Source organism: Carassius auratus, chromosome 43, assembly GCF_003368295.1.
Source record: "Carassius auratus strain Wakin chromosome 43, ASM336829v1, whole genome shotgun sequence".
Lineage (NCBI taxonomy): Eukaryota > Metazoa > Chordata > Actinopteri > Cypriniformes > Cyprinidae > Carassius > Carassius auratus.
Window position 1 is genome coordinate 5,965,538 of NC_039285.1, and position 19,187 is coordinate 5,984,724.

Here is a 19,187-nt window from a genome sequence, read left to right on the forward strand (position 1 = left end):
AAGCATGAAGAAAGAGAAATATATACTGTACCCATTTGATCAACAGCAGTTTAATGAGAAATAGTGCATCCTGGAATATTAATAATTATATTTATAAAAATAAAAAAACACTTTCTGCTATGAAATGATGAGCACTTCATACCCATAAAATACAGTTGGACAAAGGAAATGAACTTTTCTGAGACATAAGCCTGACCTTAATCAACACTTAAATAATCCAAATTGCAATACCATTTACACAGTGGTAATACTCAAAGTACTTATGATTTCTGTTTTTGAGAAAGATGTATTTGAAAATGAACAGTTTAAGAAATGTTCTGGGATCAATATGAGTTACACTCTATATGCAGACGCTGTCCAGCATCTGTAAGATACTGTTGATTACCACAGACAATCATTTTGACTCGTCTCTCAGTTTGTAAAACATAAAAACATGTTCACAGTAATGCACTTAACCTGTTAAATGTCACCCCGTCCCGTATTCGGGACGCCTACGTTGACTATACTATATTACAATCAAATATAATCTAATCTTGACAAACTATATATCGTTGGAAAGGTCTAAGACTCCAAAATATATATTTTACCAATATTTTTGGTTAGCAATTATGTAGGAAAAGTAATAGATGAATTTATGACAAAAGTGCACCCTCAGAAATCTACATTACGAAAGGAGCTTTGACCTTTGTTTAAAAAAAATACTTCCTCGTTGCCTTTTTCTCACAAAATCACATTTTAGAAATCATCAGAAGTTATATATCACTTGAAAACATAAAATCTCAAAATTCATCCTTCAAAACCCATTTTAAAATCAGACATTGCATTACCATGTAAATTGTACATCAAAATCACGTTACAAAATGTTTTCAGTCATGAATTAAAAAAATTTAGGTTTGTATCATGCACATTCAAGTCTATCTTCAAAAACGTGAGTGACAGTTAACAGGTTAAAATGAGGCAATGCATTCCGGATGGATTTAAAAGCCAAAATGTGCACTTGCTTGCTTTTGCTGAAGTGAAATTCTATTGGAATTATTGTCAAACTTCTTCAGTAAAACAAAATGTGCAGATTACCCAACAACCTACAGCTACGGGAGACCACAAACTGCTTCAAATCAATTTCCAACAGTTAAAAACAACAGTTAAAAAAAAAAAAAAAAACAGTTCTACCCTTTTATTGAAATATGCAACCATTCAAATGTTTGGGGTCAGTTTAAACTTAAAAAAGTTTTTTTTTTTAAGAACTAAATACTTTTTATTCAGCAAGTATGTATTATTTATTTTGTCGAATGTGAAGGTGTAGAGTAGACATTTATAATGTTAAAAAACGTATATTCCAAATAAATGCTATCTTTTGAACTTTCTATTCAAGAAAGAATCCTGAAAAAAATTCCACAAATAATGTATGTATGTATGTACTGTATGTATGAATGTATATGTGTGTCTGTTTGTGCGTGTGTATGTATGTATACATACATACACACACACATATATATATATATATATATATATATATATATATATATATATATATATATATATATATATATATATATATATATATATATATGTATATATATATGTATTTTATAATAATTTTGTTATTTCATTTATGTTATTAAACTTTTTTTATTTTCACTTATTTAATCATTTTATTGATTTATTTTCTTTTTAATTAGCCAATCAACTTTGGGCAACCTGGAATCCTACGTGGACCACCAGTCCATTATTGTATTGTATTGTAAGGGCATTACTAAAAACACATTTTCATTTGTTTACAATCTGTCAAGTAGTGATGAACCTGCAACATTTCTTTGACGTTAACAGTGTCCTTCAATGCACTGAACATAATAACAGCTGCATGTCCAGCTCTCCTGTACATGCCAAACAAAATAAAGGCATATGAAGGTGGAAAACATCTCTACTTCAAATACTATTACTGGACTCTAAAGTATAAGACAATACTGAATTGTGAAGACAATGTGTGCTTGATGGCCCTGAACAGATATAAAAGAGTCAGTTTTTGTAGATCAGATAGATTAATTTAAGGTATTAAAAGCAGTTCAATTTTCAGTGATGAGAATCTACAAGAGCCAGTGCAAGATATAAAAGTATTCAAATGTTAAGGCAGTGTACACAGCAAAGAAACAACACAATGTGAAAACACACACACACACACACACACCTCTAACAGAAGACCAAAGGAATGTGTGGCAGCCATATTTTAGCTATGTTACCCCGGTCTGTATAGAGCAGTTGCTACCAAATTGTAGTCGCCTGAAAAGATGGTAAAAAACTTTATTCATCAGTCTCAGGACTGCGCTTTTGTTAAGAACAACTTGAGGAATTTGGGAATAAATGATAATGCTCTACTCTTCCTGTCCTAATGCTCTCTGCCACCAGGAGGCAGCAGAAGCTACATGACGTACAGTCATCTTCCTCTCAAAAAAGCCACTTCCATGGGAAGTACAGTGCAGTGTGGTGCAGTTTTTGCCTGATGGTGCTTCAGGGGGCAGGTCTCAGCTGTGGTAGCTGGGTACCGCTGCCTGTTTCTGGGAGAGGCGCATCAGTTCCTCTCGGATGGCTTTGATGAGCGAGGCCGAAGAGTGGTTGGGAGGGGATGGCTCGACGGGGGGAGCGGAGGGAGCGTAGCCAAGGCCGAGAGAGTCCAGGTGGGCAGGGATCTAAAATATGGTCATACAGAATAAGGTATTAATGTGTTCTTATAAACTGCCAGTAATATGCATACTAATAAGCAGCTAGTTAATAGTGAGTTGTGTTCCTTAGTCCCTTATGTGTTACAGAAGAAGCTATGGAAGTAAGAGTTTGAAGAAGACATATTCTGCACTTTATGTTGCATTTGATTGGACTGAGGATGGAGCTTTATGTTTGCAATATACGAGTCTAAAAACCAATTTCAAAAGTGTAAAGAAAATTCTGTTTTCCATTATTTGTTCGATTAAATTGAAGTAAGAGAGTATTTCAGACTTACAGGCTCCCTGTGGTTAGCAAGCTTGTAGTCGTCCTCATGATACGGGCTCCAGCTTAACCCGCCACCTACACGACCCATCAGACCAGCGTGGGTTAAATGATGTAGCTGGGCACCTGTGAACCGACATGCATACTGCATAAAATATACTTTACATCGCATCATGTTGTCTATATACAAAACTTGATATCACAGTTGATATCTGCACTTTATTTACAGTAAAACCTTTACACTCATACCTGTAGTTCCACCTACAGGCCGTGGCCTTGTGGAAGAGGGCAACTCATCTGTGATCCCCCCTCGACCAACATAAAGTGACTCTGGCCGTAGCTGGTCAACAGGAAGGGCCTCCCCTGATGGGATATAGCTGGACTCTAAACCCTGTCTGTTGAGATACAAAGACGTCAAACTCCAGCTATTAGCAGACCACACTGTACTCTAACAAAAAACGTCATCTCTCCCAGTACATTCAAGCTGTCTATGCTACAAGTGAGGAATGAAATATGATTGGCAGCATTGCTCACAGTTCCCAAAGATCACACAAAACTTCCCGATCAGACTCAATATACTCACCGATGTGGTAAACCTTGCACACTGGAAGGTGGCAGACCTAATTCAGCATATCTCTGAAAGAAATACACACAAACATGCTGTCGTTGAGCTTAAGACATGTTGATAATTCTTGGCATGTCCATTGGACTTTAATGCATTAAAGGCTTAATATAATACATTGCTAAGTCTGAAACATACATTAGCAGCTGTGTGCAGCACCACAACCGAAGCTTTTCTATCTATCAGCCTAAATAAACTCTGTGACCCAGAAAACAGAAAAGCTCTTAAATAGCCGAGTAGGGAATGCCACATTTTAAGAACCGTGTTTCTTTAAAATGGCATGGACAGCGATGGACCATTTAATGCTCCATCTTGATTCTTAAATCAACCTTTGAGCTGTTAGACAGTTCGTATTTTGCCACAGATGGACTTTGCAATCCCCTTTTTCCCTTCCGTGAAAATAACCTCTATCTGACAGAAATACCATTCTGGATAGTTTATTGTCAATCTGTGGAAAACCCCAAGTCTGTCTTCCTCTGTTGTGATTCCAGTGCATCCAGTTTGCTTAAAATCACTCTAGCACGGTAACACACACATCAAAACACATTTATAACAAAATCAACAAATTAACTGATTGAATCCAACCACCATAACCAGAAATCACAAGTGCACTCTGGATTGAATAAATAGATTTATACATGCTTTATGCATGCTTAAACATTGATATGTAAATATGGAGGGTCATATATTAAAATGCACATGGTTGTGATGTCAATACACTTTGCATTTCCGCTAAACTGTGCTTTGAGTTGTGATTGACCCATAATGGTTACCAGCCAATATTATAGATTTTTTTAAATTAATCATATAGACTAATGTTGGATAATTTTAATTGTGTATGTTCATTTCTGGTATTTTTAGATAATTTTTTTGTGTGACATCATATGCTCACTTTAGGTTAATCTTCAAAAACACTACTAATTTAATAACACTGTTGTGAGTAATCTTCAGCAAAAGCACTATTCATAATGTAAATTATAATACTGTGAAGCCAAAATAAATAGTTTTATGAATTATTTAAAATAATTCATATTAAGTAAATGATCATTTAAGTGATGGACTATACCCAAGCCCAGCAGATTGTCCTTACCCCTGTGTAGGGATTCAAGGGCAGGTATCCTGGCCCCCAAGGTCGCTGGCCACGGGATGGTGGGCTCGAGGCAGGTGGGGGTCCAGGGTTAAGCCCAACCCCAGGCAGAGTGATGCCAGCTGTGCTGCCCTGAGATGAAGGTGATACGAGGGCAAATGCATTGTCCAGTAGAGAGTGCATTTGCTGCCGGGCGTCCTCTATAGACGGCTGAGGAGGCAGGTAGGGGGGTGGTGGAGGAGGGTAGCCAGGAGGAGAAATCGGACTGTGGAACACATCATCCGACGGGGACGGGCTATGATGCTCGGGACCCTGGTCTGGGTCTGACTGCAAAATAAAAACAAATATATATGCTCAATAAGGCTGGATTTACTCATTGAGTAAAATTGAGTAAGATATGAAATAAAGATTTTATTAGTGTGTATATATATATATATATATATATATATATATATATATATATATATATATATATATATATATATAAGTTTACAAGATTAATTTAATATAAGCTTGTTTCTACCAAAAAATATATTATAAAATTTATTCCTCTGCTGGCAAAGCTACATTTTTAACAGTCTTTAGTGTCACATGATCTTTCAGAAATCCTTCTTATATGCTGATTTAATGTTTGAAGAAACATTTTTTTTTTTGCTATATTGAAAAACAATAGGGAAAATGCTATACCTTTTCTCTTCTATGTATACATTTCAAAAGCATTTATTTGACATATAAATCTTTTGTAACAAATCTACACTGAGACCTTAAATCCTTGCTTACTAAAATAAATGTAATTATCAATTTTTATTAAAAAATTGTAGTGTTCTCAAAAATGTAGGAAATTAGCACTAGCTAATTCACTACATGGAGCTGATTACAAAATCTTTTGAATTACAAATATATATACAGAATGGGAAGAAACAGTGTGGAGTTGATTACACAGTCAAAATAACAGTGTAGTGAGAAAGAAAAATGATACAGATCACTTCAGGACACTGACCACATATGCAATGTTATTGACTCCTGGGTATTTCCTGTATGTCCCATCGCTGTCCGGCGTTATGAGTCTATCTCGGTCAGCATCTGTCAGTTCACCGCTCATCTGTTGTTTCCTTCTCTGTTTAGGAGAACGCTTCTCTCTGTTGCTGCAAAACACACACTTTTGAGCTTTAAATGTTCAAAGTTACATGAAAACCTTCCTGATCTATAGTTATTTTCCCCCATGGAACAGTTCTAGAACATAACAGTATGATATTTAAGAGATTCATTTGGGCATGACTTTGTGTAGAAAATACAGAATTTGTGACAACAGGCCTTAATTCTGTGTTGAGGACTAGTCTAATTATCAGTTGTACCTTTTCTTGGGCTCGGTGTACAGTGAGGGCATATGAATATCTGGATCAAGTATCTTGTCAATCTGCATCTGGGCCCTCTGGTAGATTCGGTCCTGGTCTTTGGGGTCGCCAAGACCATCGATGAGATCATCCATAGCGGGGAAGTCATAATGGCCTTTCCTTTTGGCCCTCAGACGGATCTTATTGCGATGGTGCTCGATCTCAGACTTGTGCCTTAAAGCCACCTGGATCTGGAGGAAAAAGAACAGTCAATGATTTTGGAGTCATTGAGAAGCACATATTGATTATTGATGATTGAGCTTTTAAACACAGTGAATCAAATTCATAAATCACAGGGACCTTGCCGTTTGAAATAGGTCACTAAGGAGAAGCCATATGAAATGAATGTGGATTAGATGTGGTGAAGGATACCTCTTTGTTGAGCTTGGCATTTTCTGCTGCTCTGTCATTGGCTGTAGGGCTGGCTAAGGGCAGGGGCAGCATTGGCTGCATTGCGATGAGCTGGAGTTTATTAGGAGGGCGTTTAGGGCCGTCAGTTGGGCGGGACATTCTGTCCACATGCTCAAAAATGGAGGCTGAAGATAAGGGCTCATCCATGCCATTCATTGGGGATGGACCTACAGGAACAAACATAACAAAGTGTCATACTTCACAAGTGCAACTTGGCTATTCAAAAGTTTGTGGTCAGTAAATTTGTTTTTAAAGAAATTAATACTTTTATTCAGCAAGTATGCATTAAAATTATCAAAAGATTCCAATTTCAAATAAATTATGTTCTCTTGGTATTATGGTTTCCACAATAACATTAAACAGCACAACTGTATTAAACATTGAAAACTGATTGAGCACCAACCAAATCACAACACTAGATTGATTTCTGAACGATCATGTGACTGGAGTAACGGCTGCTGAAAATTCAGCTTTGCCATCACAGAAATACATTTTAAAATATACAAACCCGATTCCAGAACAGTTGGGACACTGTACAAATTGTGAATAACAACAGAATGCAATGATGTGGAAGTTTCAAATTTCAATATTTTATTCAAAATACAACATAGATGACATATCAAATGTTTAAACTGAGAAAATGTATCATTTTAAGGGAAAAATAAGTTTCATGGCACATCTAAAAAAAAATAAGAACTATGAAATCGAATGCTACTGCACAAATTAGTGCCACTCTTACTAATTCTATTCTTCCCTGTGGGCCAGTAACACATGGATGAGTGGATGGAGGGAGGGAGTGTAAAGGAGAGAGAGAAAAAGTTAAATGATAAGTGATGTAATATTGAGATGGAATATAGCATCAGTTATATGTAAAAGCATGTTTGAGTGATTTTTTTATCTCGGAAAACACAGTTTTCACTGGAATGTAATCATGAGAAGAGGGGGATGAAAAGGATTTTCGAAAGGGAAAAGTTATCAGACAGGGAGAGAGAATGTGAGGTTCTACGACTGAATTCCTTGTAATTTCTTGGCTAGTCAGACAGTAGCCTATTGAGTCTGGTAAAGCAGAAATGAGTGTTGAGAGAGGGTCATCACCACAGGCACTGGTGAGAAACACACACAGAGAGAGATAAAGGCAAAGAGAGCAAGAGAGTGGGGAAAAAACAAGCAGCCAAGAGCAAAAAGACAAAGGTTAGTCATTCCTCACAAAGTAGGGAGGATGAATGGGGCTGGGCTGACCAGAGAGGAAACTAAGAGGAAGAGCCACAAATCTTCAGCTGAAAGACAGGTTTTATTGCTTTCCTCTTTCTGTCAATCTTACATCACATATTCTTCTTCCACTGGCTATTATGGAGGAGTAGGACTGCTACTTAATAAAACCAAGGAATCATTTACCTTTCTTGGCAGTCAACAAACAAACAAAACAAAAAAGGTGCGTGTCTTAATTTTCAGTCAAAATTTCATTGGTTGCCCCTACACATAAACCGTCCAATTACATTTTGTTAGGTAAAAATAAAAAATAAAATGGATTAAGAAAAGCATTTTAGTAATTAAATGCAAAAGTTACATCTAAAACTATTTATTTTATTCCAAAGTATTATTTATATATTATAATAGTATTTATTCACATTTTGAATTAGCTTTTAATTTTACATCTTTTGTTTTCATTTCAAGTTTAGTTTTAGCAATTTGTTATGTGCTTTTCTATATCATATTTCTATTTAAATCATTTCTATTTAGCTTTAATTCAATTTCATATTTTTTTAAGCTTGTCCTCTTATATTTATATTTTATTTTGCTTTCAACTTTATTTCAAATAACAACAAATATTTCTAATAGCTTTAGTAAGCACTAAAACACTTTTTATTGTTACATTTAACTATATTTTTAAACATTAAGTAAAAAGTAAAAATAAACGACTACCTCATAAAAATTATATTATTATTATTATTATTAACTAAGTAGATTTATTATTTGTAGCACTCCCAGTCCTCCATGGGATAAAATACATGGGACCAGATTCAATCTCTATGCAATTCAATAGTATGAGGAAAAGAATCGCAATATCAATCCATGACTGTATTGCCACAGTCAAAATGTGTGCAAACTTACAATTTAATCCATTGATGGCTGGTTTATGTGGTTGCTTTGGATCGATGTGCAGACCAACGGGTCTAATGCCCTCCTCAGATGATCCTCTGTCGCTGGGTGGATCACTGCCTATGGAGTCGCCCTCTGATGGAGAAATCCTAAGCAAAAGACACAACAAAAAAATCGTATAAAATTCTAATGCATGCTATAAAAACATTCTTATTAGTAGTGTTACTACTAATGCATATACAAAAAAATGTGAATTTTTGTATTAACTTATTTTTGTTTTATTTTATTTTCAATCTATATTTATTTATGTATTTCAAATACACTCCAGACATATGGATTATTCCATTTAAGCAGCATGGAATATATAAGAATTACATATCTTCTGTCTATTTGTAACAAGGTTTCAGGTACTTGTAATATTTACAAGACATAAGATCTGCTGTAATTTCATCCCTAAGACCATTCTATTGATTAGAGTGTGAGATGTAATCCTTTTAAAAAGCTTTCTATTGATCAGCAGTCGCTTCACTCTTAACTACACTCCTGCCTTTAAATAAATTAACAAGGTATTTTAATAATAGGTTATTGCAGCAAAATGCAAAATAGAACCAGTTTGTTATTTTAGGTGGATTGTTTTTTTTATTTTTTTATAATTGTTTGTGATTTAAAACAGGTAAAACCTTAAAACAGGGTACCTTCAGTTAATTTATTAGTTAACATGAACTAACAACGAGCAATACTTTATCTTCGAGCATTAATTAACATTTGTTAATGTGTTAGTTAATTAATAAAAATAACATTTCCATTGTTTGCATTCATAATGCATTTAACTAAATATTAACTAAACAAATGATAAACCGGTTTTAATGAGTTTAATTAAGTAAAATTAAATGAACATCAATAAATCAATAATAAACCAATAGATATATAAATACTGTATATGCATTGTTTGTTGATGGTTCATGTTTACTCATGTAGTTAGCTAATGTTAAATAGATTAACTTTTAAAAATGTTAAAAATAAGTTGAAAAAGTAAAAAAAAATATAAAAAACAAACAAATAAGATTAATAAATGCTGTAGATGTATATTTTTCATTGTTAAGTCATTTTAATGAAATGTAGTTAACTAATGTTAACTAATATAATTTTTAAAATGTATAACAAATGAAATCGACCAAAAATGAAAAACGTTGTAAACGTAGTGTTCATTTTTACAAGTTAATTTTAAACAATGTAGTCAATTAATGATGTTAACGGATAGATCCTCATTGTAAATGTTTACAAAAAAACTCAGTTGATCTTGAATATCAAAGAAACATTTATCAGACTTACTGGCCCCTGCACCGCTGGCCATTGCGGGAAGCTTTGGAGGAGGCTTTGGACTTTGGTGTGGGCACCTCTGCGTTCTCAGCTGGACTCTGTTCCTTGACGGACACAGGAAGTGGCAACGGCTCCTGGATGACCAGGAGATCATCCTTACTGTGCTGGCCCATGTGCAGCTTGGCAAAGTCGAAACCCTTCACGCTGGGCGTCTGCAGCTAAAGAACACCCCCCAGAGAGAGGAAAACATTCATTTGGAGAATCAAAATTAAAGAGGAGCGATGTTTGTGAAGGTAATTGAGGGACTGCAAAGGGAAGTGAGGGAGGAAAGTTTAATAACTAAATGTTAATTTAAAACCGCTCACAAACACTTGACAGAATCAGGTCAATGCGCATCTACACGAGGCATGTAGACAATATAAACTTCTATAATCAACAGATTGACACAGTGTCATAAGAATAAATTGAGCAAGAGGACAGTAACTGACTGTCAAAGATACACTGTGAAGAGGGAGCACTGAAAATGGATGCATTGCACTTTCACCACAGGCCAAACCAGCTAGACAGGCAGTAATAGCTTGTCTGTCTGTCGCACTATGGAAGATTAAATGAACCAAACAAACACAACAGCATATAAAGCTTATTAACACTGGCTTTTTCAAAGGCTAGCAGTGGCCAAACTTGGTTGTTTCAGTTTACCTCAGAGTCAGATTCAAATCTCAGTGATTCATTCGGACTCAATTATCTAGTCACAGCAGTTCACATCCCAAATGCAGGGGGAAGATTAATTATAAATAATATCTGTCGGTTTATCACACAAAGACATCAGAAAGTTTGTTCGCCAGTCATAGGGGCTCCTTTTATGATAGGAGTAAACACAAAAACACCATCCACGTACTTTGTGGACATTGTGAAAAAAACAAAAAAACTCTATTTTTTTTTGTGTTCAAAGAAAAACTAAAATAGTATAGACTTGAGGGTCAATAAACGATTACAGGATTTGTTTTATAATTTTCCAGATCAAAAACTGTGCAGAGGGTCACAGCGGATCAGATTTAATTCTGTGTTTCATATATTGCCAGAAAACACAGACATTTATGAAAAATGCATAAGTTGGGTTCTTTTGTGTCGTGCTGTATGTGTACCGGTACAATAGAGACGGATTCACAGAAATATGCTCATCTTCTGGGAGTACATCTATTTCTGTTTCCATTCACATTCCCTTTCAAATGCAAACAAAGCTGTTAAGACAAATTCTGTTTGTGATAATGAAAGCTCTTATCTCGTACCTGTTGGCCTGTATTGCTGCTGTAACAAAATCTAGGCCACAACACAGTCAAAGCTGTACAGGCGATTATGTACAGAGATTATTATTGACACATTCAAATACATGCATCTGTTGTGTTGCGATAACATTTTTTTAATTTATTTTTTATTGCTAGTTATTATTGTCATAAAGGGATATAATTAGCAAGAAATACTGTATATAGGACAAACTGCTGCATTCTAGAACATACAGTACATCACTGCACTGCTATTCATACTGTACTGTACAGATACCTCAGGCCTTCTCAAACTGTATGACAAAGGCTTCTTTATAGCTTTCTTGGGTTTTTCTTTGGCATTTTCTTCTTTCTCCTGCTCTATCCTCTTCTTCTTCCTCCTCTTCCTCTAATTTCCTCAATACTTTCTTTTTTCCTTATGCTTCTTACAGGTTTCTGATTTGGATGAGGGTTTTAGTAAAAAGTTGCTTGCGCTCCCATCAAGTCAGATTCCAACCAGTGACTGACATGTTGATATGGACTGTATTCACTCTAGGAATGTAATGATTAACCGGGAACCGGTTGATAATCGATTCAAATTTCGATGATTCAAATGGGTTGAGATGCTAAACAAATCGCGATTCAACTGGGGTAGACGTTTATATGAATGCATGTCTTTGTTTACAGTGGAAACCAAGGAAACGCTTTAAGGCCACCTGCTGGCAGAAAGTGAATCTGCGTCTCGTTCAGCTTGACTGCTGTTATTGTTTCATGCAGATATTTTTATGTATAGTTTCACAAAACGAAGTCAAACCATTCTGTTATACCTTCAAATTTCGAAATTATACAATCTGATTTAGATTATTGCATGTTTGTTTGGATCATGATTAAAATGCAGTGGCTACCTGCCTCTAATTTTAAATGTAAAGAGCACAGAACAAAGCCTTATTTTGTTTATATGAAGATTTTTATTTTGTGTTATTTATTTGATTTGGGGCTTGATGTGAAATTTCAATTTAGTTTTGTTATTTACATTAACATTAATTTGTCATTTAGCAGACACTTTTATCCAAAGCGACTGAGGACAACATAAGCAATCAAAACCAACAAAAGAGCAATGATATGCAAGTGCTACTTAGTATTATATAGTGTTGTTATATTTCAATTTCACAAAGAAACGTGCAGAATTTTTTCCAAGCAATAATAAAAGTAAACATTTAATTTATAATTTGTCTTAAGTTATAATCATAAATTGAATCGAATCATGAAATCAGAACCGTGAATCGATTCGTGTGTTGAGTAAATTTTTACATCCCTAAATTACACATTATTTTTGATGGTACTACAAACACATTAAGGGATGAGAATCATAAGGAATATAATGATTCTTTGTACTTGAGGAGGCAGCAAACAACTGATAATTAACTAAAGCACCATTCAAAGGTTTGAAGTCAGTACTTCTTTTTTTAAATTTTTTTTTTATAAGAAACTAATACTTATTTCAGCAACGACACACTGAATTAACCTAAAGTGACAGTAAAGACATTTATGTTACAAAAATTAAATACTGTTCTTAGCACATCTGTTTTTACCAATGATAATATTAAGAAATATTTATTGAGCACCAAATCAGGACATTAGAATGATTTCTGAAAGACGTGTTGCTGAAACCTGGACTTATGACTGCTAATCAGAGGAATAATGTAATGTATTTAAATAGAAAACAGTTATTTCAAACTGTAATATTATAGACGGTTTCAACGGGCGCACGCGCCTGGACCTAAGTTAACTTCCGGTCTGTGTTGTGTATATCGGTCTGGCTGCAGTGCCTTCTACAAACGCAGTTAAAGCCAAGGTGATGAGTAGACTGAAGTTGGGCTCAGGTGGTTGTGGTGTGAGATGTGTTTCCCATACATTTATTTATTTTTGGAGACTCGCCACAATTTTAAAACTGATCTTTTTTCAAAAAGGCTTCATTGAGTAACGTTACGTACTGCACGTTAAATAATAATAATTCCTTACATTTATATGTTTAAATATCAAAGCGAGGCACAGGTGTTTTTATATCGCTGTATTTCTGAAGGAAGACGTGCATGTTATATGCCTGATAGCAGCATATGAGCGTACCAGCTCTGCTTCGTTTACAGCTGTTACTGGGGAAACTCTATTTCTCGCGCTTTATGTTTATGCTTTAAAACATCTCCTGTTGGCAAATAATGAATTTGCATTTTCATTAAGTCCGCCTGATCCACGCAGCAAACATTTTGTTTGTTATCAAAAAATATCTACTCTAGAGGGACTTGGCTGTTGTTATTGATTCTATTTGGAAGTCTACTGGAAGTTAAGTTCGGTCCACAAAAGCGCTCATGCGCAGTAACGTTTGTTTATGTTGTTGCCGTTGAAACCATCTATATCACCTGTATATTACTGTTCTTACTGTATCAAATAAACGCAGCTTTGGTGAGCAGTAAAGAGAACTACAAAATAGTCCAAACAGATGACGCTGATGGTGACTGGTACTGTAACAGCACTCTTCAGACTGCTAAAGGTTCAAAGAGGAAGAGGAATCTCGTACTTTCCGTGTGGGGACTAACTGGAGGACTATTCTACAGTATAGAGTACACTACATCTCCTCTACCTTCTTCTGTCTCCTCTCTTCCTCTTCCTCCTCCTCCTCCTCCTCATCACTACTTCACTACTACAAGATCTTTGCTCTTGACAGGAGTCACTGAACTCTGGATAACTGGTATGGATTTCTGTAATGAGGAGATGGACTGTTCAAGCATGGGAAAGGGAGAGTGTTTAGATGTGATTGGATGTGTGTTAGATAAAGAACGAAGTATATTAGCGATAGAGATGGAGAGAAAAAAAGAGAGAGAAACTCTAAACTGGCTCCAATGTGTTGCAAACAGCAAAACAGGGATATTTCACATTAAATAAAAATTCTGTATTCGTTTACAAATCTGCATGACTTATTTTCTTATGAAGAACTGTAGGATGCAAACCACACTAGATTTAGAAAAAGGAAAATGTATATATATATATATATATATATATATATATATATATATATATATATATATTTTTTTTTTTTTTTTATATATATATATATATATATAGACGGTTTCAACGCAACAATATAAACAAATGTTACTGCGCATGCGCGCTTTTATGGCCCTAACTTAACTTCCGGTAGACTTCCAAATAGAATCAATAACAACAGCCAAGTCCCTCTATAGTAGATATTTTTTTGATAACAAACAAGATATGTCTGCTGCGTAAATCAGGTGAACTTAATGAAAATGCAAATTAATTATTTCCGAGCAGGAGATGCATAAAGCGCGAGAAATAGTGGTTTCCCCAGTAACAGCTGTAAACAATGCAGAGCTACGCTCACAAACGCTGCGTTAACAGGCATATAACATGCAAGTCTTCCTTCAAAAATATTGATATAAAAACACCCGTGCCTCATTTTGATATTTAAACATATAAATGTAAGGAATTATTACGTTACTCATGTTTTTTCATCGAATCCTTTTTGAAAATCGATCAGTTTTAAAATCGTGGCGAGTCTCCAAAAATAAATAAATGTATGGGAAACACATACCACAGCACAACTGCATTTGTAGAAGGCACCGCAGCCAGACCGATACACACAACACAGACCGGAGGTTAACTTAGGGCCAGGTGCGTGCGCCCGATGAAACCGTCTATATATATATTTATATATAGTAATTTGTGTTCCACTTGGGGGTGGATAAATTGCAGAAATAGCATTTTTTGGTTAACTATCCCTTTATGTGTCAAATCCAAAAAGAGCATGAGAAATAAAGTGAAAAGCAGGCCATTTAATGATTTAAACTGATTAAACTAGAGGACCTCACTGAAGGACTAAGAAGGATTTGTTCTTGAGGATTGTGAGTGTGCCATTAAGGGCAGATATGGAGTATGTAATGGCTATGTGCTCCTCATACGAGTGTAGTTAAATCAAGGAGTTCAGACTGAGAGGACCAGCGGGCGCTGCTCTGGATAAGAACGTCACTGCTGAGCATTAACCCAACAGCCAGCTGAGCATTAGACTTCATTACTGCTGGGACTCTGCAAGTGAATGTGCTTGTGCATGACAAGTCTGGTTATAGTACTGACAACATCAGTAGAAAGACTTGTCTAAACACATGTCACTGCAAAGACAAGGTAGCGTGATGCTGAAGCAGTTCTTTAAAGAGGATTCAATAGGATGAAATTAACTTAAACTTATATGAATTTCTTATAGAACACATATTTAGATATTTGGAATAATATTGGTAGCCATTAACTTCCATAGTATCAATGTATGGGCAAATTAAAGTATGAAATTTATATAATTTTTTTAAAACGTTGGCCACTGCATTAAATCTGTTCAACCCTAATTACACTTTCTTAAGACTGACGAGTCGTTCCGAAAACCCACTTATTAGTCAATTCTGAAAATATGTAGCTTAGCTCATGCATAGACACAACCCATAAAAATACTGGAAAAATCAGTTAGAGATAAACATAAGATAGAATAGATAAACATTTATTTCACTACAAAACTGATGCAGTGACTTCTGGGAACGGTTGATTCATGACTTAACGAAAGACTGAATTGCATCACTGAAATCAACTGTCTAAAGTACGAACTGATTGGCTAAATGAATCAGCCTTCCCAATGCCAGGAGTGTAAATAGGTAGATTAGTGGATGGCCAACTAAAAAACACATCCTCTAATTCTGATCTTTCAAAGTTGGCAAGCATGCCGCTACAGAGTCATTTAAATCACTCTGTGAGAGACGAGATAAGCAGCTTAGACTCACAGGAGCCCACCGACTGATTAGCAATATCACGGACACATCAGCAGACAAGAAAACGAAACAAAACATTACATTAGAAAGAAAGAAGAAATCTCATGAGAAACAGCGCTTCAGGATCCCAGAATACATTTCATTAAATTTGAGTCATTGTACAGCATTTTCGGTCTCTTACCTTCTGTCTTTGTTGGACGGTGCTCATGCTGTCTGGCTGGAATTCCAGTTTGTCAGTGCGACAGAGTTTCCAGTACAGGATAGTTATTATAATGACGACCACCACCACGGGGACCACCACCCCTATGATGATCCACGTGTTGGTCTTCTCTGTGTCTGAGGAAGGTGAGGCCTGTTTTTCCACAGCTGAACATACACAAGGGTAAAGAAGTATAAATATCTGTATCAAAGCACAATATTGTACACTATTTTAAAAAAACGAACAAAAAAAAAACATCTTCAATATTTCACTTGTGATAAAGAAAGATTCACGAAAAGTCCCTTATGCTCATCATGGCTTTTTTAATTGCCCAAAAATACAGTAAAAAGAGTACTATTGTGAAATATTTGTACATATTTAAAATAACTGTTTTCTATTTGAAAATATTTAAAATAAATAAAATTCCTGTGACTGTAAAGCTGAACTTTCAGCAGTCATTACTCCAGTCTTCAGTGTCACATGATCTTTATTATTATCAATGTTGAAAACAGATGTGCTATTTTAAATTTTGTGATATAATACATTTTATTAATATCAGTTGTGCTATATAAATTTTTGTGGAAACCCATGATACATTTTAATCTCACAACATTGTACCTCTTTACTATAATGTATACTTACTAAATAAAATATTCATTTCTTTAAAATGAAAAATTTTAACAGTCAGTGTTTCTAAATTACTAGTATTTTTAAAGATGAAATGCAAGTAAGCATTAGATGATGAAACCGCATACGTAGTTAAATATCGAAAACATCCCAAACATCATTTAAGATGATTATTTGCATACTGTATAATGCATGCCAATATAAAATTCCACACATTCTATGGTGTTCGCTAAACAGCGATGAACCATAATTTGGGTTTGTCCTGTTTTTTAGTTCAATGTAATTGGAGATTTGAGCTAAAATTCAAAGGTTACACAACAGGAAGCTACCAAATTTAGTCTAATGAATCTAATGTTTATGCTGTGGGTGATGCAGTTGTAAGCCTGCCACATCTAAATGTTACATAAAAAGGCAGAGCACTCGAGATCTAAAATCACCTCTTAGATGTTTAGAGCAGCAGAAATAATGAATGCTACCACAAAAACCACTGCCTGCTTATGTTACCATCAGAATCATTTAAATGATCATTTCATCATTGTTTTTTACTGTTATAGTCTTGGTTCACTGCAATGTTATGTTATTTAGTTTCTCTCCCATGGAGCTTTTTCAACTGAAAGTATTACAAGGCTGGATGCTCACGCTGTGCTAATATTCCCTGGATGCGGTATCCCATGATGATCGCTGCATGCTGCACGTCAAGACTGTTGAGCATGTTGGCTGTAGTTGCGGCGGGAAGTCTCTGTCCGTTAGCTCCTTCCACAAAGTAGATAATCTCCAGAGGGTTGTCAGGACCCACAAGACGAGTGGTCTGTACAATCTAAAGGGGAAAAAAAATTCAAATCAATTCACTGCGATGTTTTTTTTGCATTTGCAAAATCTATTAAACAACATTGAAGCAAAATATTCAGTAATAAACAAATAAATCCACTAAAACTATTCAGACAGATGCTAAAATTTAGCCATTTTGGCATCTGAAGTTGCTCAATCTAAACTTTTCAGTGAAGAATGTCTTACATTTTTGTCTGTTCCTCACAAAAAGAAGACTTGGAATACAGTGTTTAAACTAGAGCTGCTACTGTTTACTAAAACTAAGCGATTAAAAATGGTTAATGGAAATAAAATATTCATATTAGATAAAAAATAAATAAGCTGAAGTAGTAAAAGTACTAAAACTCAAGCTAATTAGAAATTATTAGACAAAAGCAGATTATTAAAACAAACTTAAAACTGAAAATATAAAAATATAAGCTAATTCAAAATATTAACAAACACTAAAACAGTACTGTATATAAATAAACAATACTAAAACAACACTGGCATAAATCACCTTTATGTTACTTCATGGTGCTTTAAGAGCTTAGCAGCCCCAGTTTGCTTCGACTTGCATTTAATTAAAACAAGTAGATATTTTTTTCAGACATTCACTTTTAATGTTCCACATTAGAAAGAAAGTCATCTAGGTTTATTATTATTATTATTTATTATTCTTTAACTTTTAATTCCACATATGTAAATACTAATTGTTCCTAAAACGCAAACGCATGAATCAGAAGAACTTTGAACAGGCTACAATTAGCTCCTTAAAATCTAAACGTCTTTCTGACAAAAACCCAAAAGGCTTTCAGAGAGACTGGGGGTCTAAAAGACGAGTCTAATAAATATTTCTAGTCTCTAGGGTTATTGGGGTGGAAAAATGCACAAAAAGCGTGGCAATGTGTGGGCTTCACCTGAGCTCGACCTACATTAGGAGCCCAGAGTAGTGAACCCTCACCAGCCAGGGACGTTAATAGCTCATTTTGAAGCTACCGCGGGGTGCTTTATGAGAAACAAAACAGAGGACAGCTACACAATGTCATTATAACATCCAAATACAGCCACGCTTTGCATTTGTCAGCCTATATTCACTTTAAGAGTCCTTGTGAGATATTCCAGAATTCATCACCTCTCAAAAATTTGAAATGACATCACTGAGCATCATCACAACACAGCTGCATTCATTCTCAGTTAATTAGCAGTCGTTAACGAACTATGAGTTTATCAACACAAGTCACTTGAAATCCATAAGGTCAGGTCACTACGAAACGCTGTCTGCAAGTCGTGTTCAATAATTTATCTGAGACTGCAGCTGGAGTATAATGCGCCAACAGCCGACAGGGGTGAAATGGACGTTTTTGAGTGGCTCCGCAGGCCAGGGATGAATAGGAGGGTGTTGCCATGGATACTTCTTGTCGCTGAATGAAGAAGTGCGGGGGGATGGCAGGTGTGGGGGGATGCACCACAAAGACAGAGACTGATTAAGAATCCAGAGAGGCATTAGACATGCACACAGGAAGAGCTCTATAAATGAATCCAGTGAGCTCATG

At 35.4% G+C, this 19,187-nt stretch overlaps 1 protein-coding gene across 3 annotated transcripts in view; it reads right to left on the reverse strand.

Annotated features, from left to right (window-relative positions):
• Window positions 1-1,644: 1,644 nt before the first annotated feature.
• LOC113061544 (UPF0606 protein KIAA1549) overlaps window positions 1,645-19,187 on the reverse strand; it is a 38,329-nt gene continuing 20,786 nt past the window's right edge. For all 3 annotated transcript variants that reach the window (XM_026230728.1, XM_026230730.1, XM_026230729.1), the window contains 12 exons: window positions 17,464-17,641; window positions 16,180-16,364; window positions 9,926-10,131; window positions 8,606-8,742; window positions 6,455-6,660; window positions 6,044-6,273; window positions 5,689-5,833; window positions 4,692-5,015; window positions 3,563-3,615; window positions 3,229-3,374; window positions 2,993-3,105; window positions 1,645-2,684 (listed from right to left, as the gene is read on the reverse strand). In XM_026230728.1, the coding sequence (XP_026086513.1) occupies window positions 2,520-2,684; window positions 2,993-3,105; window positions 3,229-3,374; window positions 3,563-3,615; window positions 4,692-5,015; window positions 5,689-5,833; window positions 6,044-6,273; window positions 6,455-6,660; window positions 8,606-8,742; window positions 9,926-10,131; window positions 16,180-16,364; window positions 17,464-17,641 (2,088 nt within the window). In that variant the 3' untranslated portion in view covers window positions 1,645-2,519. The remainder of the gene's footprint in view (window positions 2,685-2,992; window positions 3,106-3,228; window positions 3,375-3,562; window positions 3,616-4,691; window positions 5,016-5,688; window positions 5,834-6,043; window positions 6,274-6,454; window positions 6,661-8,605; window positions 8,743-9,925; window positions 10,132-16,179; window positions 16,365-17,463; window positions 17,642-19,187) is intronic.